The sequence below is a fragment of the Ctenopharyngodon idella genome, chromosome 9, assembly GCF_019924925.1.
Source record: "Ctenopharyngodon idella isolate HZGC_01 chromosome 9, HZGC01, whole genome shotgun sequence".
NCBI lineage: Eukaryota > Metazoa > Chordata > Actinopteri > Cypriniformes > Xenocyprididae > Ctenopharyngodon > Ctenopharyngodon idella.
The window spans coordinates 16907525-16934195 of NC_067228.1; the positions used below are offsets into that span (position 1 = coordinate 16907525).

The 26671-nt window shown below is 36.3% G+C and overlaps 1 protein-coding gene across 2 annotated transcripts in view; it reads left to right on the plus strand.

The window, feature by feature from the left end:
* Positions 1 to 25883, plus strand: part of ncam2 (neural cell adhesion molecule 2) — a 231487-nt gene extending 205604 nt beyond the window's left edge. For both annotated transcript variants that reach the window (XM_051905572.1, XM_051905571.1), the window contains exons 14-18: positions 151 to 272; positions 3384 to 3455; positions 9078 to 9252; positions 20629 to 20836; positions 24119 to 25883. In XM_051905572.1, the coding sequence (XP_051761532.1) occupies positions 151 to 272; positions 3384 to 3455; positions 9078 to 9252; positions 20629 to 20836; positions 24119 to 24233 (692 nt within the window). In that variant the 3' untranslated portion in view covers positions 24234 to 25883. The remainder of the gene's footprint in view (positions 1 to 150; positions 273 to 3383; positions 3456 to 9077; positions 9253 to 20628; positions 20837 to 24118) is intronic.
* The last annotated feature ends 788 nt before the right edge of the window (positions 25884 to 26671 follow it).

Below are 26671 nucleotides of genomic sequence, written 5' to 3' on the forward strand. Positions count from 1 at the left end.
GACCCTTAAACAGTGTATGTTTGGAAAAACAACCTTCAGCTGTTACACTATTGCAGTAGTATGTTGCTGCCAGTTACTGAGTTAATTAATAACCAGTTATGAATATGAATGTGGACCATTCATACATTGTTGTCTTTTTTCGTCATTCAGGAGAGCCAAGTCCCCCTTCGGTTCAGGGTCAACGAGGGGTGGGGAAGGCGTACCGACTGGGTCTGGTCAAGCAGGACGATGGAGGAATGCCCATCTTGGAATACATTGTCAAATACAAAACAGTAAGTGAGCTGCTCTTAAAGCCGCAATGAACCAGTCTCACAAGGGAAATGTTGCTGTAGCGCTGTTTCAATGTTCAATGAAACTTCGCTCTGGTGATTATTTTACCTTAATTCAGAGGATTCATCAAGGCTGTTAACGTTCATACTTGAATGATGCAGAATACAGAGGTACAATCACTTTATATGAAGTTTTTATTTTTGTTACAGCTCAAAATATATTACATACATTGTTTATTTATTTTTTAAATTCATTTAATACATATGGTATTTAATTATTTACTTAGTTATTCATTATATTAATAATTAGTCATGTATTGTACTTTTATTTTTTGTAATCATTAAAAAATGGATGGATGGATGGATGGATGGATGGATAAACTCCTAAATACCGCTGGTACGTTGACATGATTGATTAAGGTAGTTTGTGACGTTAGGAACACAAGTGATTTCAAATCGCGTTTTTGAAACTGTCTTTAGATTATTGCAGTTTTAAAAAGAAAATACTCCAATTGCACATGGTTTGCAATATTAAAAACACCACATACTGTAGACATGTAGACAACATTTAAAAAAAAAAAAAATGATTTTCACCACAGGAGGGCTTTAACATGTGCTTTATAAGTACTAATAAGCAGCCAGTATCCTAGCAATATGCATGCTAATAAGCAACTAGTTAATAGTGAGAATGGGCCCTAAACTAAAGTGTTACCATCATTTTTTATCATGAATTAATTGGGGGATTGTTAGTTTGTGTCCAGCAGAACAGCATTTTACAAATAGCAATGCACTTTGTCATTAACTAGCTGTAGAAAAGCAGCACCCAATGGAATCCTGTGGTTTTGTTGTTTGTAAGTGTAGCGTGTGAGATTGAGCTGGAATACAGAGGGTGTTATTCCTGTAAACACATGGAGATGAGTGGGCGATAGTTTTGATAATGAGCATGAAAATACATTTCTTTGTTTGAGCCCATGCCCCTTGTTTATGCACCAACACGAACTGGAGCATGCATAAAAACATGCTTAACTTATTCTGCACAAGATATTTTGCTGTTTTTAGGGCTTTCCTCTCAGTGACAACTTTTGTGTGTCAGGTGTGACTGCATTGACGTTTTCTGTGGAACTGGTGTGCGTGCGATAGAGGGTTTGGAGGGGATTAAGTTTTGCAAACACTGTAGGGAAAATCCAACAATTCCCATTAGAAAAAACAGCCTATGAATATAAAAACAATATAAGTCAAAGGAAAGTCCCCACCATGATAGAAAAGCAATGTGCAGGGGACATTCGATGTCCTCGGAAATAAAGCCAACAATGAATATTTTATTCTAAAAATATAAAATGTTTTCTTTTTGTTCTTTTTTTATAAAATGTTTTCTTTTCTCTGTTGAAGAAACAGGAAAACAGGTCTCATTGCTTCCGCTTGTCAGAGAAAGTGTTAAAGGATTAGTTCACTTTCCATATATAAAGCGCATACATTTTTTAAATGTATGCGCTTTATATAAACAAATGATCGCCTTCAACTGGTTCCGCCAAAACCGCACTTCCGTATTCTTCAGAAAGCTTACGCTGTATGTCCTACGCCTTCCCTATTCTACTTACGGAAAAAACAGAACTGCCACCCACGTTCGTTCCATAAGTTGAATAGGGAAGGTGTAGGACATTCAGCGTAAGCTTTTTGAAGAATACGAAAGTGCGGTTTTGGCAGAACCAGTTGAAGGCGATCATTTGTTTATATAAAGCGCATACATTTAAAAAATGTATAGAAAATGACCGATCGTTTCGCTAGACAAGACCCTTATTCCTCGTCTGGTATCATTTAAAGCCCTTTGAAGCTCCACTGAAACTGTAATTTTTACCTTCAACCGTTTGGAGGCCATTGAAGTCCACTATAAGGAGAATTATCCTGGAATGTTTTCATCAAAAACCTTCATTTCTTTTCGACTGAAGAAAGAAATACATAAACATCTTGGATGACATGGGGGTGAGTAAATTATCCTGAAATTTTAATTTAAAAGTGGACTAATCCTTTCACTGCAGTACAAACTGATGGTCAATATACATGGACTATTAAGGAAATAAGCTAACCTAGCTAGTTCTTTTTATTTTTGCCTTTTTATTTGATTTAAATAACTAAATATTAGGGAGAAGAAGAAAAATAAAAAACTTTTAGATATCAATCTACAATGGTTATGCTCATCTTTGCTCGCTCCATTAAAGGTATTTTGTGTAAAATGGCTTTATATTTAACAAAGCACATTAAAAAAAAAAGACCTGAACCAGAAGCGATGCAACCTGTTTTACAGAATATGTTTGGGTTAAATTCTGTAAGCTATGTTAAACATATGTTTGTTTTCAAAAGTATAAAAACTTCTCTGTGCATGTAAGAACACTTTTATTATGCTTGTTTTGCACAATTATTGGTGAATGCAAGTGTTTCAGAATTTAACATTCTGGCACTCCTTTAAGCCACCTTTTTTTCCCTATGACATTCACAACGATTTCTGCATTTCGCCCCCTAGTGGCAGTTCCATGGAACTTTCAATTTGGTCATGAAGCAGCTTTTAACCTCCACTTATTCAACAGGGTGCTGTATTATTATAATAATTATTTTGGAGATAATTATCTGTAACCACTCATTTTTTAGAAATAGTGTTCTTATCTCACGCTAATTGTTGAATACATCATATCCAGTCAGATGGTCACATAGAGTCTAGCCACAAAAGTTTAAATATTTCAATACACCCGGAGCTCAAATCGGAATACATAAGTTCCACATACACATATTGTTGGAACTCCACACAGTTCCCCTAATACTCACCATTGGAAAGTATGACTTCCGGTCTGTCGTTTAGAATCAGCATGGTATAAAGTGGTGTAGTGATGATGTATTTTTGTAGGCAAAAACCAGAAATTACTTAGCCTTTTAGCACTTCCGGTTCCATTGTCCTGAAGTCAAAGGGTTTTTTTTTTTAATGGGTTTTTGGTTAAATGCTTAAAATGAGGTCTGTGGTGAACACGAGCTCAAAATATTTTCATGTTTTATTATACGATATAAAATACATCAGTATTACCCTCTTGTGATTTTTTTAAAAAGCTTTTACTTGTCTTGTAAAAGGTGGTTGCTAACAAGTGGCTAAATGGGACTACAGAGGTTGACGGGGACATTAAACGTCATCACGCCGAACAGGTAAACTCATCTACTCACTAGTCCGCTTTTACAGCCTCGTTGTGTTTAATAATCGCACTCCTGCGAAATATTAATACTCGAGCTTTCAGAGTTGTCAGAAGCTTAGTGATGGTGACGCTAAAGTCATGCGACTGTGGTGTACTTTGTTTATAGCCTATGCTTAGCTTTTGACTTCTGCCGATTGTATTTACGCTTCAAAATTCATAAAAATTGTTAATTCGTGAAGATTATCACAATAAACAAAAAGTGTAAGAATCATAAGTTATTGTTAGTCACAGACCTTATTTTCTGCAATAATCCAAAAGCCTATTATTTTTTGTCGAGGGAACCAGGGTGATGCTAAATTTTGGGTTGGCGTACAAAACAACAGCAAAATATCCCAATAAAGACAACTATGCCATTTGCCAAAATCTTGGATATTAGTCTTAATGCAGTCACATGACTGTTTGCAATCAATATTTGTTAGTAGCATAAAATTAGACACTTCAATAACAAGACTGAGTAGATCTCACTTGGAGCAAGAGCTGTGCCCTTGAGCATGTCAGCATTCTAAAAGGCCTTGAGTAACTCTGAGCTCTTTGTTCCGCTTACGTCATGGAATTACATTGTCACCACTATCTCGCAATCCATACAGTTTGTCTACAGGTTGTGAGAGGTTATTGAGTGCTGCCACACTAACATGTACACACATTCACCACAGCTCACTTGCTTTCTCTCCCATAATCCCTTTGTTTGTTTTTCCCCTCATGGGCCTCAACATTTCCTCATTTGGTTCATCTCTGTCTGTCTCAGTCTGTTTGGTGATGCTTCGCTTCCTCCTCGACCTTAATAGGGTCCGCTGGCATCTTTTCCTTCCCTTTTATTTGTACTCTTCCCCTTTTTTCTTTTTTTGTACTTCCCTCGCTCTCCCTCGCTCTCATTTCCTCAGTCTCTGATCGCCTGTGCATGTGGAGGTGAGAACAGGGGAAATGGAGATGTCACAGTACGCCTAAGGACTGTCAGCATGTGAAAGGCACATTCAACCATTTAGCCTTTAAAGAGCTGAGGCGTTTTGAAAATGTCAAAATATAAAAGCAATGAGTTTTTGAAGGCAGCATGTGTGGGCTTAGTTTCAAAATTTTAGCCGGCAAAACAGCCGGCACACACACACACAACGCATATTATATTACGCACACACTTGTGCTCAGATGCTCTACAGGCAGGGAGACAAAGAGAATAATGGATGCGTTGGAGTGTTTCTGCTGTAAGTGTGTGGAAAAGTTTGAGGATTAGAGAAAAGCATCTCTTTCTTATGTGATGCTCTGAGGATGAATGATCAGATGGCCTCTTAATATATAGTCTTATGTTTTGATTTCAATCCATCAGGAAAAAAATTGATTGAAATGAAGTGCCATTTATAAAATAAAATAAAAAAATCATTCACTTACCAAAAATATCCATAACCAAATTGTATTAATTTGTGCAACAAATTGACAAATATGCCTAAATATAACAAATGTGACAAATTAACTGCTTAATAGATCATTAAAAATATGTTGCTCAAGCTATTTGAATATATGAATATATGTTTTTCTCCAGTGCATTTTGGCACAATTATTGGCACCCCTAGAAATTCTTATGAGTAAAATATCTATTCCAGTGTATTCAAATTCATGTTTGCATTTTTTTTTAGCACAGCAGAGTGACTAGGAGCATGAAATTGTCCAGACATGACTTTCTGTTCCACAGGAGTGTAAACATGAGGAAACAGGGTCCCACTTTATATTTTAGGTGGCCTTAACTACTATGTACATACATCCAAAAATAAGTACAATGTATTTATTGTGTTCATATTGTATTGCAAAACACTTTTGCTGCTATTGAGGTTTAAGGGTGGGTTAAGGTGTAAGAGATGGGTCAACAGTGTAATTATGAATGTAGTTACACAAATTAATTACAGATGTAATTACATGCAGGTATTTTTAAAAATATAAGTATAATAAGTGCATTGTATCAAATTATTCATTTAAATGTAAGTACATAGTAGTAAAGGCCACCTAATATATAGTGGGACCGTAAACACAAAGGCCAAATTCCCTTAATCATTCATCACAATGAGAAAAAACAAAGAATATAGCTTGCTGAGCTTCACAAAATAGAAAATGGCTGTAAAAAAATAGCTAATGCATTGAAAATCTTCATTTCCACCATCAGGGCAATAATTAAGAAGTTCCAATCAACTAAAGATGTTACAAATCTGCCGGGAAAAGGGCATTTCTATATTGTCTTAATGCACGGTGAGGAGGAGAGTTTGAATGGCCAAATACTCTCCAAGGATCACAGCTGGAGAACTGCAGAGATTAGTTGAGTCTTGAGTCTCAGAAAGCCTAAAAAAACATATCAAACAGCACCTGCATCACCACAAGTTGTTTGGGAGGGTTTCAAGAAAAATTCTCTCACTCATCCAAAAACAAACTCCAGCATATTCAGTTGTCAGACATGACTGGAACTTTAAAAGGGACCTGGTTCTATTGTCAGATCAAAAAAAAAGAAAAAAAAGAGAGAGCTTTTTGGCAGCAAACCCACCAGATGGACTTGGTCCAAACAAGGAAAAAGTACCCCATCTCCATGGTTAAATATACTGCTGGATCTTTAATGTTGTGGCCTTTTTTTGCTCTAGCAAATACCAACATGATCACTTAACGGTGTCATTTGAGATTTTCAAAGAGTGTCTGGTTCATTTTCAGAGTGCTGCAAAGTCAACTAGATTAAAATATTTTTCTAATTTAATCAATACACACTGTCATAGATCTAGTATTTTATTCTCCACAATAAATTCTGTAATTAATCCAAGTTGCCGATTCCATAAAGAACCTTCGGCTGAACTTTGTGAGAAATTTGTAAAGTTTTTTACTGATAAAATGTTAGCTATTCATTCATCTTTCACTTCACAATTCTCAAATTTGTCTTTGAATTCGCCTGCTAGTCCGTTTTCATTTTCAGCATGTTTCTTTAATGGAACTCTCTGATCTAGTTAACAAGATGAAGACAACTACCAACTCACTCGATGTTATTCCAACAGAGGTTATTAAAGCAACTTTTCCTATAATTGGCCCTAGTATCCAAGTGTTGATTAATTCATCTCTGGACACTGTGTTGGTCCCGAATAGTTTTAAGCATGTGGTTGTTCAGCCTTTGCTTAAAAAACAAGGTTTGGATGAGGATTGGTTTAAATATCGGCCTGACTCTAAGCTATCATTTTTATCTAAACTTTTAGAAAAAATTGTGCAGACTCAATTGATTCCGTTTTTAAATGCAGCCAAGTTATTAGAACCCTTTCAGTCTGGTTTCACTGCCCATCATTGCACAGAGTCTGCCTTACTAAAAGTGTTCAATGACATTTTAGTTGCAGTTGATGCCGGCAAAAATGCCGTATTGATCCTACTTGATCTTACAGCTGCCTTTGATACTGTAGACCATAATGTTCTTATTTGGCGTTTAGAGCATTTATTCGGTATCAAGGGTACGCCCTTACAGTGGTTTAATTCATATCATTAATTTAATTAATTCATATAGACAGGTCTTTTTCTGTAAAGTTAGGTAAGTTCTCTTCATCTTCTGCTCCTATTATTAGTGGAGTACCTCAAGGCTCTATTTTGGGTCCACTTCTTTTTAACTTACATATGCGACCACTGGGTGACATTATTAAGAAACATAATGTGTCATTTCATTTTTATGCTGATGATACTCAGCTGTACCTGCCTTTGAAATCTGGCGACTCTATACAACCTTTATTGGAATGTATCCAGGAAATTAAGAACTGGCTATCAAATTATTTTCTCCAACTTAATGAGGACAAAACGGAATTAATTGTTTTTGATCCCTCAAAAATAAGGAGTAGTCTAATAAAGGAGCTGGGTAATCATTTCCCCTCAGTTTCCTCCCAGGTTAGGAACCTCAGTGTCATCCTAGACTCAGAATTATGTCTATCCAATCAAATTAATTCTGTTGTTAAGAACAGTTTTTATCAATTAAGGACTATTTCCAAACTTAAATCATTTTTGTCATTCCAAGAGTTGGAGAAGGTTATTCATGCTTTTATTACTTCACACTTAGATTACTGTAACTCATTGTTTCTGGGTCTTCCTCAGTCATCGCTTGCACACCTCCAGATGGTACAAAATGCAGCTGCAAGGTTGATGACTGGGACAAAGAAATATGATCATGTCACCCCAATTTTAGCTTCGCTTCATTGGCTTCCGATCCATTTTAGAATCCAGTTTAAAATTCTGTTCTTTGTTTTTAAAGCTCTTAATGATCAAGCCCCATTTTATCTTAAAGATCTTCTTACACCTCTGTCATCCTCCAGACTTTTAAGATCTTCAGACAGGGCTCTATTATCTATTCCTCGCTCCCGTCTAAAAACTAAGGGAGATAGAGCTTTTTCCGTTGCCGCCCCCCGTCTATGGAACCAATTGCTTTTGGACATCCGCCTTGTACCTCCAGTTACCATTTTTAAATCAAAATTGAAAACATATCTCTATTCCCTGGCTTTTTAATATTTTCCTTTTATTATTATTCTTCTGTTTATTGTCTGTTTTGTTTGGTTTTACTCTGTTTTATTTCTGTTTTATTTTATGTTTCCTTACTCTGTTCATCACTTTGGATAGCTCTGCTATGTTTAAATAAAATTTTATAAATAAAATTAAATTTACTTACTTACTTTACTTACTTACCAACAGATAAAAAATCTAAACCTGACCACTTCTGCTTGAAACTGTATAATGGGCCATTGTTGGATCTTCCACAAGGACAATGATCCAAAACAAACATCAAAATCAAAACAAAAATGTGTCACTGAGCACAAAATGAAGCTTCTGCCATGGCCGTCCCAGTTTCCTGACCTGAACCCTATAGAAAATGAGTGGAGTGAACTGAAGAGAAGAAGCACCAACATGGAGCTGGGAATCTGAAGGACCTGGAGAGATTCTGTTTGAAGGAATGGTCTCTGATCTCTTGTCAGGTGTTCTCCAAACTCATCAGGCATTATAAAAGACAACTCAGAGCTGTTATCTTGGGAAAGGGATGTCACAATTATGGCTGCCAATAATTATGGCTAATGTGAACTAGAAAAAAAAAAAACTATTTCATTATGAGATTTTCCCCCCACTTTCCATTGCTTTATTTCAATGATAGGTTAGAATTTTGTGATTTTTTTTTTTTTTTTTTTAATTACAGATCAAAAGGATAAACATTGTAGATTCATTTTCAAAGCCCACTTTGATCATATTTAACAAGGGTGCCAATAATTCTGGAGTTGACTGTATAAAAGTGAATTTACATAGCTAAACAAATGTGATCTGTTCCATTTCACCCCTGAGGAGGACAATATCTTTTTGCCATTGTCGTAAATAAAACAACAGGTCTTATTCACTAATTGTGCATACACACACATGTTTGCAAAGTTTTTTACGCAGATGTTCAGAGCCAGATGTTGTCAAAAATAGCCAATATTTATGCCAACAAGTTGTTGTGTGTATGAAAATATTGTGAGAGCTAATTGTTCAAACAAGTCTTATGTTCCCTAAAGCCTGTATACTGTATGCTTGTGCATGTTTTATGATACACTTGTGGTTTGTGTAGGACAAGGAAGAGCAGTGGATGACAAAACTGGTTCCAGGTGTGAATGATTTTGTGCTGCTGCAACCGCTCCAGTGGAATACGCAGTATGAGGTGGAAATCACCGCCCGCAACGTCAAAGGCCTGTCTGAACCCACCTTTGTGAAGTTCTCCATGCCTCAGAAACCTGATATCACAGGTACACGTACTTCCACAACACACGGAAAGTATTACTCATTTTCATACGACAAATTGAGTCCGATTACCTAAAGTACTTCATCACCCACTCACAATATCTATAGCTGAAATTATATGTCTCCTATTATAATTATATGCTCTGCTACAGTTCAGCACACTTGCCAGTCGCCCACGCTTGATGGAGCTCATGTATCTAAGAATCACAATCAAACGTGCAGGGTAACTCACTGTAACCGATTCTGTGTCCTAATCAGGAGAGAATTGTCCCTTTCCCTTTCCCTTAGGAAAAAGAGATGAGAATGATATTGTCGCTACAAAAAATGTCTAAAAATGTCTAAACGCACATTCACACCAAGAACGATCAATACAAAGATAACTATAGCAATAACTATATTAGTGTCCACACCAACACATGTTATTGTTCTGTTTATTACGAGTGCTCACTGCAGTTATGTCATCTGCCACTTTAAATGCTCAAGCTCTGTAAAGCAGAATAGAATCTGATTGGCTATCAATGTTTTTATCGTTCGTCAGCTGGAAAAAAATTGTTGTGAAAGTGGTTCTTATGATATTCTTCTTCTGTGCCATTATCATTATATGGTTGTGGTGTGGACTCTATTCTTTTACATTTAGAATGATTTTTACAACTATATTTTTATCATTATTCTTAATAGTTATCATCCTTGGTGTGAACGGGCCCTACAGTAACTGTCCGTCTGTTAGTGCCTCCATATCACTGTGATTGGCTGACTGAGCATGTCCTACAGTTTTCAGTGGTCTTTTTTAAGTCATGCTTTTATAAGAAGGCTTTTAAAATGGACTGGGTCCCAACAGATCTCTGGTTAAAATGAAATCAGAAGCATTCAAGGATCAGTCTAAAGCTCTATGGTAGCCGATGGGTGTCTCTGAATGGTGTAAGCATGAAGGGTAATTTGCTGGGTGCAAATAGTAAAATTGATAGTTGAGGAAGGTGATCAACCAGCCAAATCGATAGAAGTGGTTTGCGCGCCCCATCAGTAATACAATAATACTTTTCTAATGTCTGTTGATTGCTTATCTATTCTCAATACTGCTGTGTTTGTGTAGGCGGGATCTCAGGAAGGAGATCTTTTTTCGAAAAACTTGCTAGAACTTTCCTCTGGTTTAAAATAACACTCAAAATATAGACACTTAATCTACCACAAACAGAAAAGCATGTGCTTTTTACACGTGATAGGAGAATTGGTTGGGAAATACATAGAAAACACCATTTCAATAGTGCTTTCTCTCTGGCCAAGGATTCATTTTAATTGTGGTATGTAGGAAAAACTGTCGCTGTGCGTTTTCACACCATCGGCATATCCCATATGATATAAACATGGCTTTCAAGAGATACATATTAATATCCACATAACAAAGGCGCATACAGTTCACATTCTGTGCTGATACACTTTAGCTGTGTGATGCAGAAGTACAACGACTTGACTTTTGATTAAAAAAAAAATCTGGAGATTTTTTTAGAAGAGCATTTGCAAATTTCCAAGTTAAATCTAGAATGTCTATTTATCTATTCATTTATAAAACTATTTATGAATCACAATATGATCATGAAATAAACTGCACAACATCATTTAAAGGGGTCATGAATTGAGAAATCAACTTTTCCTTTAGCTTTTGATATATAAGTGGTCATTGTACTATAAGAATATCCTGTAAGTTTCTTATTGACTGAAAACTTCCTTGTTAGTCAAATAAAAGCTTTTATTGACACCAGGCCCATTGAACGACTGATCCTGGATGTGAAACCCTGCCTCTGCAGAAGAAATCAACGCCTACTTCATCATTGCAACGTTAGCCCCGCCCACTGGCGTGTTAGTGAGATGAGGAGAGAAGAGCAATACAACAGGACAAAAATTACATTACCTTTCAAAGGATCCTTATGCTAGGAATAGGCTTATTTATTTTCAACAATGTGAATGTCTCAGTTGAGCTTTATTTATTTCTATTCAGTACATTTCTTGTGGATTCTTTGGTAAATCAATCACATTTCATAACCTTGAGAGCTGTAATAGTAAAAATGCGCTAAAAGTGAGAGAAATACTTGGCTATTTCAAATGGAAAGTGGGCGTTTACACTGAAGTCTCACAGCAGACATAAAAAACAGCGTTCAAATAAGAGGGCTAAAATCAGGGTAGGAAAAGTGCCTTTTATTTCTAAATTATGACTATTTTGGATGTAAAAAGCATACTAACATTATAAGTGCACCCCAGGAAACATTATAAAACAACACAGTTCATGACCGCTTTAAACACTAATTGGTAGCACTTTACTTGAAGGGGCGTGCATAAGATTGACATGACACCTTCATAATCATGACATGACACGTCATGAATATGAAGGAGGTTTTATGAATGTTTATGACAACTGTCATTAAGTGTCATTCGCTCAGTTATGTCATTTTTAATGCAAAGATGACATTGTTTGAGATGTCTTTGTTACGACAACTTGACATAAACCAATACATCATAACCTGTCAGTGTCTTTGTCATGACAACTTGACATTACCAAGACAACATAACCTGTCATAAACATAACATAGCAGATTAATTATCAAACTTTGAAACTAAGAAACTACTTTGCTATATGGGTTAACATTACATTACATTAATTTGGTAACACTTCAGTATAGGGAACACATATATAAACTATTAACTAGGACTTTTCCCTCAATAAACTCCTAATTTACTGCTTATAAATATAGTTAATTGTTAAGTTTATGTATTGGGTAGGATTAAGAATCTAGAATAAGGTCATGCAGAATAAGGCATTAATATGTGCTTAATAAGTACTAATAAATAGCCAATATTCTAGTAATATGCATGCTAATAGTAATAAGCAACTAGTTAAAAACCCTCAAATAAAGTGTTACAATTATTTTATAACAGTGTCATCTTTTTTAAGAAATTTGAAATTGTCTATTATCTGACTTTCTGTTAAAAAATAAAAAATAAAAAAAAACATGAAATGAAAAATATTCATGACGCTGTTATAAAATTATTTGACGAGTATTAACACTTAATGACATTTTAATGACAAGTTCAATTTGTACTACTGAAAAAAGTGGTCAGAAAAATAATTATGACACTATTTAATGTTTAATGTAATGTTAACCCATAAAGCTAAATAATGTCAAGTTGTCATGACAAAGACATCTCAAACAATGTCATCTTTGCATTAAAAATTACATAATTGAGCGAATGACATTTAATGACAGTTGTCATAAACATGCATAAAACCTCCTTCATATTCATGACGTGTCATGTCATGATTATGAAGTTGTCATGTCAGTCTTATGCACACCCCTTCAAGTAAAGTGTTACCCAACAATTTAAATGATTTAATTTCAAGTTCTCTTTATACAGTAAGTTGTGGACTTGTTTTATTTTTAACTTCCTGCCACTGTAGAATTTGTCATTTAGTTTGATAGATGTTTGGAATAGAGAATACATAATGGTGTCGATGTAAGTGTTTTGCTTTGAGTGTGTGAGGTCTCAGGCTCATACCTGCTCTAATAACAATCTTTGTTTTAATGAACCGAGCAAAATTGCAGCTGTACGTGAGTGGATTTATATTAGGGGATGCAACTGACGAACACAAAAGTATAGCTGCAAGCTATTTCATAAAGTTGTGGGGGCATGTCCTCACATTGCCACCATAGCATGATTGATAGACAGGTAGATGTGTCTCACAGTCAGCTGATAGGACAAAAGGACTGTCCCGTAAAATGCCATGATATTGACAGATGATATTTAAATTGTGTCTGGACTTGTCCAATTATATGTGAAATATTCTGAGATGCAGTGTGTCAGTGCATGCATAGGTGTACATCTGAATGTGAGTATGTGTGTTAGTGTGTGTTGACAGCACTGCTCCTCAGCAGCTTGGATTTACCTTGTTAATTCGATGTCATTTGTATATTCTCTCCCAACTCCTCCTCATCCTTTCCTTTTTCTCTCCCTCTCCACCTGCCCCCCTTCATCCCCACTGGCCCATGCTCTTATTTATAATTCTATTGTGCTTCGTCTCGTTGTTTCACTCTAAACAATCCTCTTCTCCAATTCCCACCTAATGAATTATGCAACGCATTCTGGGCCACATCGCAAATCGCTGGGCTTTTTGTTTTGCAATGAACTGCCACTAAACTTCCTTTTCTGTGTGCCTATAAACACCCCGCAATCCTTTCAATCAAACAAACCTTTACAATGGACACTGGTTTGGACTGCTCACTCGCTCCTCGCTCTAATGTCAACATTTTTGTCACATTCACCCCTATTTATTTCCTGACCTGCGCCAAAATAATCTCATTTCCACTCCTGTAATCATTCTTTCTTTTAACCCAATGCTCTGGTGTGGTGAATAAACTGCTATTCATTCTCTTGCGTGTGTAACCATCCTGCGTCCTTTGCTGGCTCCACACACCTACTGTATGTCTTTCCCTCTTCCTTCCCGCTCCCTCTCCCCTCCATCTCATTGCAGATCAGTGTTGCGAGCCCCCTCCAACCGGACGTGGACGTCCCCATGTGCAGCCCGTCCATACGGTGACCGTCTTCGGAGCTTCTCTGTCACTGTTGCTGTGCTTGTGTCTATGTTGACATTACTCCATCTTCACCTTACCTGGAATGAGCCCAAAAGACTGAGCCAGGGACTTTTTTTACCCCCCACCAATGGCTCGCTAGCCATGCCAGTTCATTGCTCCTTATCAGACTCCGGTGGCATTCTTGTTATTGTCCGAGCCCTTGCTTGTGAGCTGATCTCTCCTGTTTCACTATCCATTCCAAATCCGGCCTGCTTTTTTCGTCCATAAAAGTCTTACATATTATTGACAACAAAGGAAAAACTAAGTGGCTAATTTGCTCTCTACCTGTAACAGTAGCGATCAGACTCTTAGTTTTATGTTTAATTAGCGCCTTTTTGCTGGTGTTTACAAGAGACACAGTATAAGCCACCAGCATGAGGGCTTTTCCATCTTCTGTGCATCCACAGGCTCTTTTGTTTTGGTTTATTATGACTATGGGAAATGTCAGCAGTTGCATCGCTTGAGAGAATGCATTTAATGATGTTGCTGATACACGCACACAAAGATATAGAACACAGCACTCATTAAATGGAGTCAAGTAGGATTTCAAATTGATATGACTTTTAAACACTGGTATCATAAATCAAACAGGCCGACTTTCTGTTGCCCGTAATGTGAGAAACATAAAACAAGGTTTCTCCCTTGCAGTGAGTCAAAATATAATGCACATTAATTTTCATTTTCTGGGTACACCTCTGGCAAAGACATTGTTGTGACACTTTATTGTATATTCTCAGTATTGATGAGAAAGTACATTAGTAACTGGAATCGTGCGCAGTGTAGAATGTTGCTGCCATGAAGGAGTTGTAGCATATGAATACAGCGAATTAAGCTAACAGTCATTGTTCCATGTCATTGTACAGGACTAAAATCACTAACGTTCAAGAGTTTAGGTCGGTAGGATTTTTAAAATGTTTTTAAAAGTCACTTATGCTCACCAAGGCATATATTTGATAAAAATGCTGTAAAATATTATTACAATATATATAAAAAAATGAGGGCTGTCAATGTTAACGCATTAAGTCAAAATCCTTAATGCATTAAAATAATTTAACGCATTTAACACAAAAAAATTATGGAAGCATGTGAAATTGTGTCATAACATGATTTAATGCACATACTATACACTGTGAATTCTGAAACGTTTTTTTGCTGTGATTTTTTTTTATGGGTACTTTGGTGTACATAAATGTATGAATTATGAAATCATATCATTTGGTTATTTGGTGTCCTTTTTTGGAGAGACATCTAAATTTACCTTGAAAAAAGCTGAAAAATACAGTTTTGTGAAAATCACACTTCAATCTGATGGTTTACTTTGCTGAATATAGGCAATGATGGCAAAATGGACGTGTTAAACAAGATAAATGGTGTATGCTTAATTTCACGATAAGTATGCGATTAATCGCGAATTAATCTATTGACAGCCCTAATAAAAATATATTTTAAAATGTAATCTATTTCTGTGATGGCAGAACTCCAGTCTTCGGTGTCACAGAATTCTTCAGAAATCATGCTGATTTGGTGCTAGAGCATAATTTCTTATTATTATCAATGTAGAAAACAGTTGTGCTGCTTAATAATTTTGTAGAAACCATGATATTCTTTGATAAATAGAAAGTTCAAAAGAACAGCATTCATTTGAAATCAATTTTTTGTAACAATGTAAAAGTCTTTACTGTCATTTTTGATCAATTTATTGCATCCTTGCTGAATAAAAGTTTTTAATTTCATTTAAAAAAGAAAAACTGACCTCAAACTTTTGAATGGTAGTGTGTGTTATAAAATAGTAAGAATGAATATGCTTGACTTTCTTGACTGTGTATGCAGTATTGCAATCTTGATTTGATGAAGTGGCGTGCTGTCAGAAGCTTATTTATTTTCTGTTATCTGAAGAGTGCATTTTGAGATCCATGAAATGTGAAGTCCATAACTATAGATATTCTGTGCTATTCTGATGCAACATGTTTGAAGAATTGATTTGAATTTATGTCAAAAGCAGTGTAGAAGTCTTTGTCGGAATTTCTCAAATAAACTAGTTTACTCTGGTGCAATAACTACAGCCTCTGAGCTCAGATTCCTAACACTAATCATGACTTATCCTTGTACCAGTGAACCAGTTAATGTAGAACACTAACATATAAAACATTTTGTGTGCATAATTTGGTTTATTATAGGTAATTAGATACAAAAGAATTGGATTGTCTGAATCCTTATACTTCACAGTGAATGTCTCAAGTTTAATATTGGCCAGTAAAACAAGATAAACTATACAAGATAAACATATTGAAAAGCCTTTGTCAATACTGAAGGCCTTATTTAGCAGTAAGTTTTCACTGAAGCAATGAAAACAGATATCTTAAGTGATCTTGAGTTTATAGAAGGTAATATGTCTGTCTCTGATCCTCTCTTGTCAACAAAGCATCATCCCAGTTAACTGTTTTTTATTGTTTTGTTTTTTTCAGGAAAAAGTTTTCCTTGTAGTTATGTGTTCACCGCACAGAATCATAACTAGGATCTCATAATGCTTTGCAGATGACATTTTTTTTTTATCATTGTAAATTGTAAAAAAGTTGAGAGGTTTTAATACCCTCACGGCATACCTGACCTAATTAAGACGATCTCAAATCAATGGAAGCCAGGTCAATGGAGACCATTAATCTTGATCATCTCTATGTGCTGCCCTCCCCATTCTCTCATTACACGGCAATAGAACATTGCATTTCATTTATGGGTATGTCAAAAACCTCAATATTGTTCTCGTTAAAAGAAAGGGTCTGAAACCCAGTCCATTAAGGCCTTTATTTCCTAATGTGGCTTGACATCTTATAAGATTAGAATGGCTCTTTGTTGACTGTTCCAGCTGGAAAAGATTCTGGCAAATGAAAATGGACCCGTTATTTTACTGCTGTCCATTACAGCTGATCACACCACCCATAAATAAGCTTCTTTTTTTTGTTTTGTTTCTGGAAGAGAAATAAGCGAAGTCCATCCAGCTTGCCAGAGTATAGCCATTTATTCTAAAGCCAGGTGTATGAAGTCATAAATCAGGAGGTATCAGACATTTCCTTAAACAACACAAGCAACATTGTGTCTCTAGTACAGGGAAAGAAAATACATTGCAAGAGATGGGGGCCTATACCCTCAAAAATGAAAATAATTTTTAAAAATATCTCCTTTTTTTGGATATAGCAAAAATAAATGGGATTTAATGTTATTTAGACCATTGACTTGCATTGTATGGACAAAAACATTTGAAATGTTCTTCAAAATATCTTATTTTGTGTTCCACAGAAGACAGAAATTCATACCGGGTTGAAACAACATGAGGGTGGATAAATGATGACAGAATTTTCATTTTTGGGTGAACTTTGTGAGTGAAAATGGCAGCTATTTATGATAAATCCATTAAATAAATGTGATTGTGCTGTCTGAGAACTGAGCCTATTGTAATATGTACTTTCAAAATTGTTGTGTTGAAAGGAAAGAAAGTTTATTAATCAAATAGAACAACAAGCAGCAGAATTATTTCAGATCCTCCATTTGTATGTGAAATTTATAATTACATTCATTCGGAATTATGTTGCGTTCATACATGACTAACCAATGAAATGGTTACGATAATGTTAATTTTCCCAGATACGCTACAAGTGTCAGAGAATTCTATTAAAAGTATAGAAAAGTGACGTCTAATTGGTGCCACTTGACACCCATTTCATTCGTTCTGACCCATCAGTCCAACCTCATGCTGCGCAAAGACATCTTTGCCACTGATAATGGCTATCCTGACGGCAGTCGGTCTATTAATCGTTTAACGGCTAGAGGGTCCCTTCTGCTCGTCAAGCACAGCGCCTTAATGAGCGTCAGAGTCTTTAAACCATCATTATGGAGTCATGCTTGGCTTGTGTCCTCTGTGTAGGTAGTGCAGAGGTTACTGGGCCAGCATAGGGTGAGGGGAGGAGGAAGAGTCTTAAAACTAGGGACCTTTTCCATAATGGCCAAAGCTTTAAATTACCTCAGGACTCCAGAAAGAAGCCATTCAGCCTGGAGATAAGAAAACTGTCTCATTTTATGGAGTGCTCTTTGGGTTTTATGGGTTGATTAGTAAAAAGAACCAAACTATCCCTGGTCAGCTCAATGTATCCACTTAATACAACCCGGAAAGCTGTAAAAGTGGCATTTCATGTGTGCTAGGAGAGGTACTTTGGCCATTTAGTAGCTTGGTAACAAAAAACCTGATGTTTTTCATGGCACATCAAATGCATTTAGCAAATGTTTACTTAGCTATTCATGAGTTTGGCCAAACATTTCATGATTCATGATTCAAGTGCATAATCTCACTGAATTTTACCATAATATTAGGAACAGATTTGACTGAATTTCATACTTTAGACTTCTTCCTGACTCCATGTGACATTTAATATGAAATGTATTCACAACCCTATTTACTTTTGTAAATCATTGCATTGAGTAAGACCAAATATTCAATAAAAACCAGGACAGGGCTTGATTTTATCCATCAGGAGCTGATTAGATTATGAAAAAAAAAAAGTTTTCTACCAGAAGAGTTGGAAAAGTTGGGATTGACAACATCAGCCAAGAAGGAACATCAAGTTCTTACAGTAGTTTAGGATTAAATATTATCAAAACAAGCATATTTTGTTCATTGGAATAAAACACACTGATGAATAATTAAAAGTTTTAATTTCATGTTAACTTAAATGGACATGAATCCCTGAAACACTTTTTTTGATATTTAACAGATATTGTATGCATGCGTTATAGCAATTATATCATGCAATATTTTGATCATTAAGGGGAATGTAGTTATTTTTATTATATTGGCTCAATTGGCTATACTGTTCAATAAGACTTTTTTTTTTTTTTTAAGAAATTCTTTCCATAAAAATATTAATATAATAAGAAATGTTTATTGGGCAGCAAATTGGCTTATTAAAATGATTTCTGAGCGATCATGACACTGAAGACTGGGGTAATGGCAGCTGGCATGGCAAAAAAAAAATAAAAAATTCTTTTGGCCCAAAGTATTCATACTATTAGGATAATGACTTTCATAGCACATCAAATGCATTTGGCAAACATTTGCTGAACTAGGCATGATGTAAGGGTGTCATTTCCATGGTATTTTACTATAATCTGAAGCCCCCTCATAACAGATTTACTCTGGTTTGACTGAAGTCTATTTTTAGACGTCTCCAGCTTTCAGCATTTATAGGTGTTGAAAGTGCAGAGGTAAGTGTTTGAATGATTAAGTGGTGTAGCTCAAAGGCTGAGGGATATACAGTACTTCAACCTTGAAGAGAGTGCATTAACCGGGTCTCAATTGCACCTATTGCCTGTACTTCACACTGGAAGTTTTTACATGTAAAATTGTTCCCAAACTAGAAAACCGTGGATCTGTTTAAGCCCTACTTAGTCATGTATCAGTGTGACATAGCCATTAAGCCCCACACATGATTACAAGCTTCATTACCCTGTCAATCATCTGCTGGGAGCCCACCCACAGACCTCCCTTCAGAGTGAGGGTGCCGTCCAGACACAATCAATCGAGCTTGAGTTATTGCTTCTCATTGCGGAGTCTCAATCACCGTTCGTACTTAATTAATTGAGTGCGTTGAACTCAGATGCGGATGGATCACGCCCATTTGTGGAACTTCAGGATAAGTGATATTAACGAGATGCTAAATTGAGCTTCTAATGATGTCATAAATCAACAACAAATCAGCTATAGGAGCTGGGACACATTTCTCAGGAAGAGCACGGCACAAGATGGTGAAAAACAGATGTGTTGGCCGATAAGCACAGTGGAGTTGGTCATGTGCTCCTTGCATCAAAAGTAAAACCATACCAGGGTCAATATATCTGGGGTTTTTGAGTGTAATGGGTTCATGGAGAAACTGATATTCAGTTGCATGGTGACACTCTTTGTTGAGGTGGATGTGAATTTAAAAAAAAAAAAAAAACAGCTACTGAATTGTTCAATGGTCTTTTCTGTTTAGTATGCCTTTCCTTCTCTCATCTATCACGTGTCGCTTTTCTCACTCTGATGCCTTGTCACTGTGTCCAGATCAAACCACAGACTTCTGGGATGCTTTTGCTAATGGCAATGCTACTTTCAACAGCGTGTGTGATTGATGTGTTTAGGGCAACAACATTGCCCAGAATGGTCCTTCAAAATGGATGCTTCCCTCCGAATAGCTTCTCAGACAACCTTATTTCCTCATGCAAAGTCTTGACCATTTGAGTTTAGAAAATGTCATGAAGTTGCATCAGCTTGAAATTCTTAAAGCAAACTTAAACTACACGAGATAGCTATACTTATTGTGTTGTTGCTAGAAGATTGTTGTTTTGTTATATTATGTTTAATGAATGCTTTAACTGACTTTTCTTTACATGCTTACCTTGTTCCAATCATTTTATAAATTCTAACAATCATATGCTTTCAGCAATGACAATTTATTTTATTTTTACACTATTTATCTCTGAACTTGTCTGTTATATCTTTTCTGGACTCCCTGTTGTTTGGTCAAAAATAACCATAGAAGGATTTTGAAATGATCCTTTATGAATCATTATGTCTTTTAATGCCCTTTCAATCATATTTAACCCATTTTCAGCTCATTCTAAATGCAGCATATTCCTTATACTGTATATTTACTTGTCATGAATAAATGGTCTCATAAAGGAGTGTATGTGTTGTCGAGGCCTATAATTGATGGTTATGTGTGCATCCTGTCTCAGCAGATTCGCTGTTCAGCGGCCTAGGCCTGGGCGCAGTGGTTGGGCTGGGGTTAGCTGGCCTGCTGCTGCTGCTCGTGCTAGTGGACGTCAGCTGCTTCTTCCTGCGCCAGTGCGGCCTGCTCATGTGCATCACCCGCAAGCTCTGCAGCAAAAAGACAGCCACAGGCGGCAAGAGCAAAGAGCTAGAGGAGGGCAAAGCTGCCTACCTGTGAGTATCTCTTTTCCATCAGTTATTTGCATTTGTATTCACATTTATTACTCAACAACAGGGATGGGTTGAATTTAATGTTAACGTTAAATTTACACAACATTATACAAGTTGTCAAATAAGTAATGCTACATTTCTGTTTTTTTTATTTATTTAGTGACATCTTAAAGGGTTAGTTCACCCAAAAATGAAAATTCTGTCATTTATTACTCACCCTCATGCCGTTCCACACCCGTAAGACCTTCGTAAATCTTCGGAATGCAAATTGAAATATTTTTGCTTAAAATCCGATGGCTCCGTGAGGCCTTCATAGGGAGCAATGACATTTCCTCTCTCAAGATCCATAAAGGTACTAAAAACATATTTAAACATATTTAAGTTCATGTGAGTACAGTGGTTCAATATTAATATTATTAAGCGACGAGAATATTTTTGGTGCGCCAAAAAAAAACAAAATAACGACTTATATAGTGATGGCCGATGTCAAAACACTGCTTCAGGAAGCTTCGGAGCGTTATGAATCAGTGTGTCGAATCAGCGTGTCGAATCAGCAGTTCGGAGCGCCAAAGTCACGTGATTTCAGCAGTTTGGCGGTTTGACACGCGATCCGAATCATGATTCGATACGTTGATTTATTATGCTCCGAAGCTTCCTGAAGCAGTGTTTTGAAATCGGCCATCACTAAATAGGTCGTTATTTTGTTTTTTTGGCGCACCAAAAATATTCTTGTCGCTTTATAATATTAATATTGAACCACTGTACTCACATGAACTGATTTAAATATGTTTTTAGTACATTAATGGATCTTGAGAGAGGAAATGTCATTGCTGGCTATGGAGGCCTCACCGAGTCATCGGATTTCAACAAAAATATCTTAATTTGTGTTCCGAAGATTAACGAAGGTCTTACGGGTGTGGAACGGCATGAGGGTGAGTAATTAATGACATAATTTTCATTTTTGGGTGAACTAACCCTTTAAGTATAATGATTCATTTAATGTTTTAAAAACTTCAAAATACTAAATTTGGGTATTTATAAAAAAAAAAAATTAATGTTCAGGTACATGCAGGGCTCTGACCTGGTTCAAGGAATGAAAACGGAAAACGGAATTGAATGAAATTTTAACAGGAACATAAACAAAAACGAGTTTAATCGTTCTGAAAAGAAACGCTTATTTGGTTAAATTACCATTAACCGGTTAATAATGTTATTTTATCATTCTGTTTTAATTTGGCAGTCAACTAATCATGAATTCAAATAGTACGGCCTATGCAAATGTGACGTTGACGTTCAGTTTTTTCTGAAGATATGTCACCAACCAGTAAAGCATTACATTTAAGTGAAAATGAATGACAAGTAATATCCAGCATGGTGTGTGTTTTGATTTATTAGTACATATGAAGCACATATTAATGCCTTATTCTGCATAACCATATTCTACATCCCTTAATCCTACCCAGTCAGATATCAGTTAGAAAAAATAACTTGATGAGTTACTTTGCATAAAAAGTAATAATGTAACATTATTAGTTAGTTTTTATAAGGATTAACACTACATTGTAATGCGTTACCTTAAAAAATAATGTTAACTTACACTGACTGCAACAAACAATTTGTTATCAGTTGATAGTAAAACATGCTGCAATACAAAGTCCTCAAGTTAGCCTGTGACAAAGCAACAGTAATACAGTAGCAGTAAAACAGTCTTTTTTTATGGAACATGTACGTCAAAGGAGTATTTATTGTACTACTTAATTGGCTTGTTTACTGTGAATCACTCATTTGACTTACGCAATCTGTGGTTTATTATTTGTTGAATTGTATGTTTAGCCTCTTTTGATTATTGCTTTTACAGTTCTTGACATCCTGTGTAGACTTTATCCTTTGGTTTGCAGGGTGACTGATCTGTAGATCTGCACTGCTTTAGCAGTTGGAAAAACTCAAGTCCTGCCAGGTTTACTTGGCTAAAAGTTCAAAGAGATTAAGGGCAATGATTGTCTTTCGCTTCGATAACAAGCAGCAAGGTTTTGTAAGATCCTTTTCATGTTCTAGCACATAAACTATGGCGTTCATCTGATATGCTCCCATACCATCCCAAAGGCCCCGGATTAGACTTTAGTAATATTATTACAGTAATGATGATCCCAGTGAACAGAAGCAGGTTCCTTTCTAATGTCATCCCATGGGATGAAGAGCCACACAAGGGCTTAGAAATAATGCACAGATGCAACCGAGCCACCACAGGGCCTAATGTTCACTTTGTGGCCCAAGAGGGTTACACAAATAACTCCAAGAAAACATACATTTATAAACCTATAGGGTGACATTAAAGTCAACATAAAATGTACTTTTTACTTCCATGTAAAGTATTCTCGAGTGAAACAAGATAACTTATCGTTGATAAGTAGGTGTTGAAAAAGTTGGTGAGGTGAGCCAAACAGGAAGGCAGAAAAGTTGATACTTTTTAATTAAAGATTGCAAAGACAGACTTTATTTTTGTTTGAAAAATGTCATGCACTGATAACTTGTTCCTAGTTAAAGGGTTAGTTATAAAATGAAAATTATTATTTAACATTTACTAACCTTCATGTCGTTCCAAACCCTTTTTTTTTTTTTTTTTTTTTACTTCCGTGGATCACAAATGAAGATATGTTAGGTAATACTTTACAATAAGGTCTCATTTGTTAACATTAGTTAATTTCACATAAATTCACACTTCTGAACTTTATATTCTTCTACTTTATATTGTATCAAGGTTTCCACAAAAGTATTAAGAGAAACTGCCGTTTTCAACATAATGTTTCTTAAGCATCAATGGGACACTGAAGACTGGAGAAATGGCTGCTGAAAACTCAGCTTTGCCATCACAGGACTAAATAAAATGTTTATATATAATATATTAAAATAGAAAATCAATTAAATGTAATATATTTTACAATATTGCTGTATTTTTTATCAAAGAAATGCAGCCTTTTTAAAAGCTCTTTAAAAATCCTACCGACCTCAAAACTTTGAACAGTAGTTGTAATTTGGGTGCATGGCTCAAACCTGAACCAAAGCCACCTTTTCAAGCATCTCATTGGTACATAAGGTTCAAAAAACCAACCAACCAAACAAACTAAACTGTGGTGCCAAATAGACTCTGGTCTGCAAAAAGCACCCCAAGTCTCAATTTCAGCCTCGGGGGAACCACATTGTCCAGTTGTTAATTGAAAATGTGTTTCTGACCACTCTGTCAAACTGACCACTGTGCACCTGTGTACCTTTTTTCTCTCCTGACAGGAAATTGCCACTGAAAGAGGAAAACGGCAAGGAGACTCTAAAACCCGACACGATCGAGATCAAAGTTCATGGTGACAACAGCCTACACATGACACAGGAGGACAGTAAAGCATAATGGAGGCCCTGCTATCCTCTAAAAAAACATGCAAAGTGAGCCACCCAGAGACCAATAGCAAGCAAACTAATGAGAATACAAGCAAGAACACGCCAACCAATTGTAAGATCGTTTGTTAGAGACTCCTCGCCGGGGTATCAGAAGAGGCCACGCGATAACTGCTTTGTGAAACATTTTTCGGAGGTTGCCGCTCAACAGACAGGCTCCTGTTTATTTGTGCTTGTTCTCGCTTGTTTTGGGTTTTGTTTTTCAAGGCTTTGCTGTTGCTTTGAGTCTGATTCTTTGTTACTTGAAGAGGTTGGGTCTACACCGTAAGCTTCACATTTTCTCTTGCTCTCTCATTACCCCTTTCTTTGGAATCCGGCTGTTGCACTTTTCCAGTGTGGTTACGCAAAAACATTGCTTCTTAATGCGTCACTCGAAATTTCCCCCACCTATTTTTGTGGTTCATGTTGTAGTTTTGGGTAACTGTTTGGGTAATGTGTTTACTTTCTAGCCTTTTTGCTACTATATGTCTCACCCAAATGCGAAGAAATTACTGAATGCTCAGTAGCAAAGCGAGGATCAACCACACTTGACCCCAAACTGAGAACATGGTACATGGGTGGTCCCGGTATTGTGCTCTGACACAGGCCCAACTCAGCCTGAACAATGAATTTCTCATAGATTACAAGTGTTTTTGTGGATGAAAATATGTCTTTGTTTTCATCACTTTTGTTTCATCAGAATCAGAGAAGCATCATATGTGTCATACTTTGTTGAGCTATAATGGAAAAAAAAAAAGTGCATTTCCTTTAGAAGCGTGTGAAAGTTTGTACATGTGTGTGTCTGAGTATGGACGTGTTGTTGTGAGGGTGTGTGATAGCGAGCACGGAGTGTAGAATGATAAAGAGTGACAAAGAAAGTAGAGGTTGCCAAATCATAAATGAAAATAAGGATTAGGAAAGTATGAAAAATATATATTCAAGTGTGCTGCTGTAAATACTTGTTATTTCTTTGGAGCATTTCACAACAGAAAAAAATATGATTCATTCCAGGTTCTGTCTTAGCATCACACATAACTGATGACAAATTATGTTCATCAAAATTGGCAATCAATGTAAAGATTCTCTGTGTAACTGATGAAGTTATCAAGAGCTAAAGAAAGGCCGGTGGCCAAGAAGGTGGGTTCAGATGCATCACAGAGGTTTTAGCTATGTGATTAGCTGTTTTGGTAATCAAATCCATGCCATTTTGGGATAATTTGAGGAAGGAAGCTTTGGTTGTATGAGAGAGGGGTCTGCAGGCGATTAGGATCTTAGTGTTGCAATAATGAGGATGGAAATGGCATACTGCGTAGACGCATGCTCATTTTACCAATCAGAGTTTGAGAAAGAAGTCTTGATGTCCATCTTCATGTTCAGCATATTCACTTTGGTTTGAGCCAGCATATTTCCCCAAACAACTCCAAATTTTTTGCATCATTTCAGCATTGTATTTCATATACACCAGGCTCTCCACACTCATCGCGATAGAACATTGTGGAATGTTGCCCATTTCATTTCAGCAATCTAAAGGGAGCACTCCAAACGCCCAACTGTACTTGTGGAATTCTTGTAATCCAGTGTAATTTTTCTTCTGTAAATAAAGTGTCCCAATAGAAAAGTTTAAGCCATTTGGACTCTGCTTTTTTAAAGCCTATAGCACACATTTGTGTTAAAGAACACTTTTCATAGTCTGTAATAGTTACACAAGACAAGGCTATGTTCCAAAACCTAGTGAGCTGCCTACATAGGCAGTATTTTAAGGCATCATTGGTGGTTTCTTGACACGAAGGTTGTTCCAAATGGTTGGCAGCAGACTACTGGTGGACTTCTTTGCATTCATCATTCATAGACGAGGCAATCCCATAATGCATTACAAAACACTTGGTCAAAAAATTCTGAAGAGAAATGTTGATTGTAAAGGTAACACTTTACTATAAGGTTTCATTTGTTAACGTTAGTTAATTATATTAGTTAACATGAACTAACAATGAACAATACTTCAATACTTAAAAAAAAAAGATTTTTAATAGTTTTAGTGTTGGTTAACAATACCAAACTTTGCATAAAGAGTGCTATTTGTATGATGCACAGAGTTGCTGTCTATGTAGATCATCCTAAATTAGTAATTTATGAGGGTCTGTTTCAGTTAATATACTGCCTGTGTGGGCACTAGACAGCAAGAAAGCTCACTAGGTTTTGGAACACAGCCTCTGAATATGTGGGAAATGAATGTAGTTGAGATTCAATGGTCCTTAAAGGTTCCTGTCCTTGTCCTGGAGCCAGTGACCTGTGGAAATGAAGAACGAGACTGGAACATCCATGCCTGACCACCTTTGAAAGAAACCATCCATGTTTCCTTCGGGGGTCCTGCTGTTTGCTGCACCTTGAAGTGTAAGTACTGGAGAGCTAGTT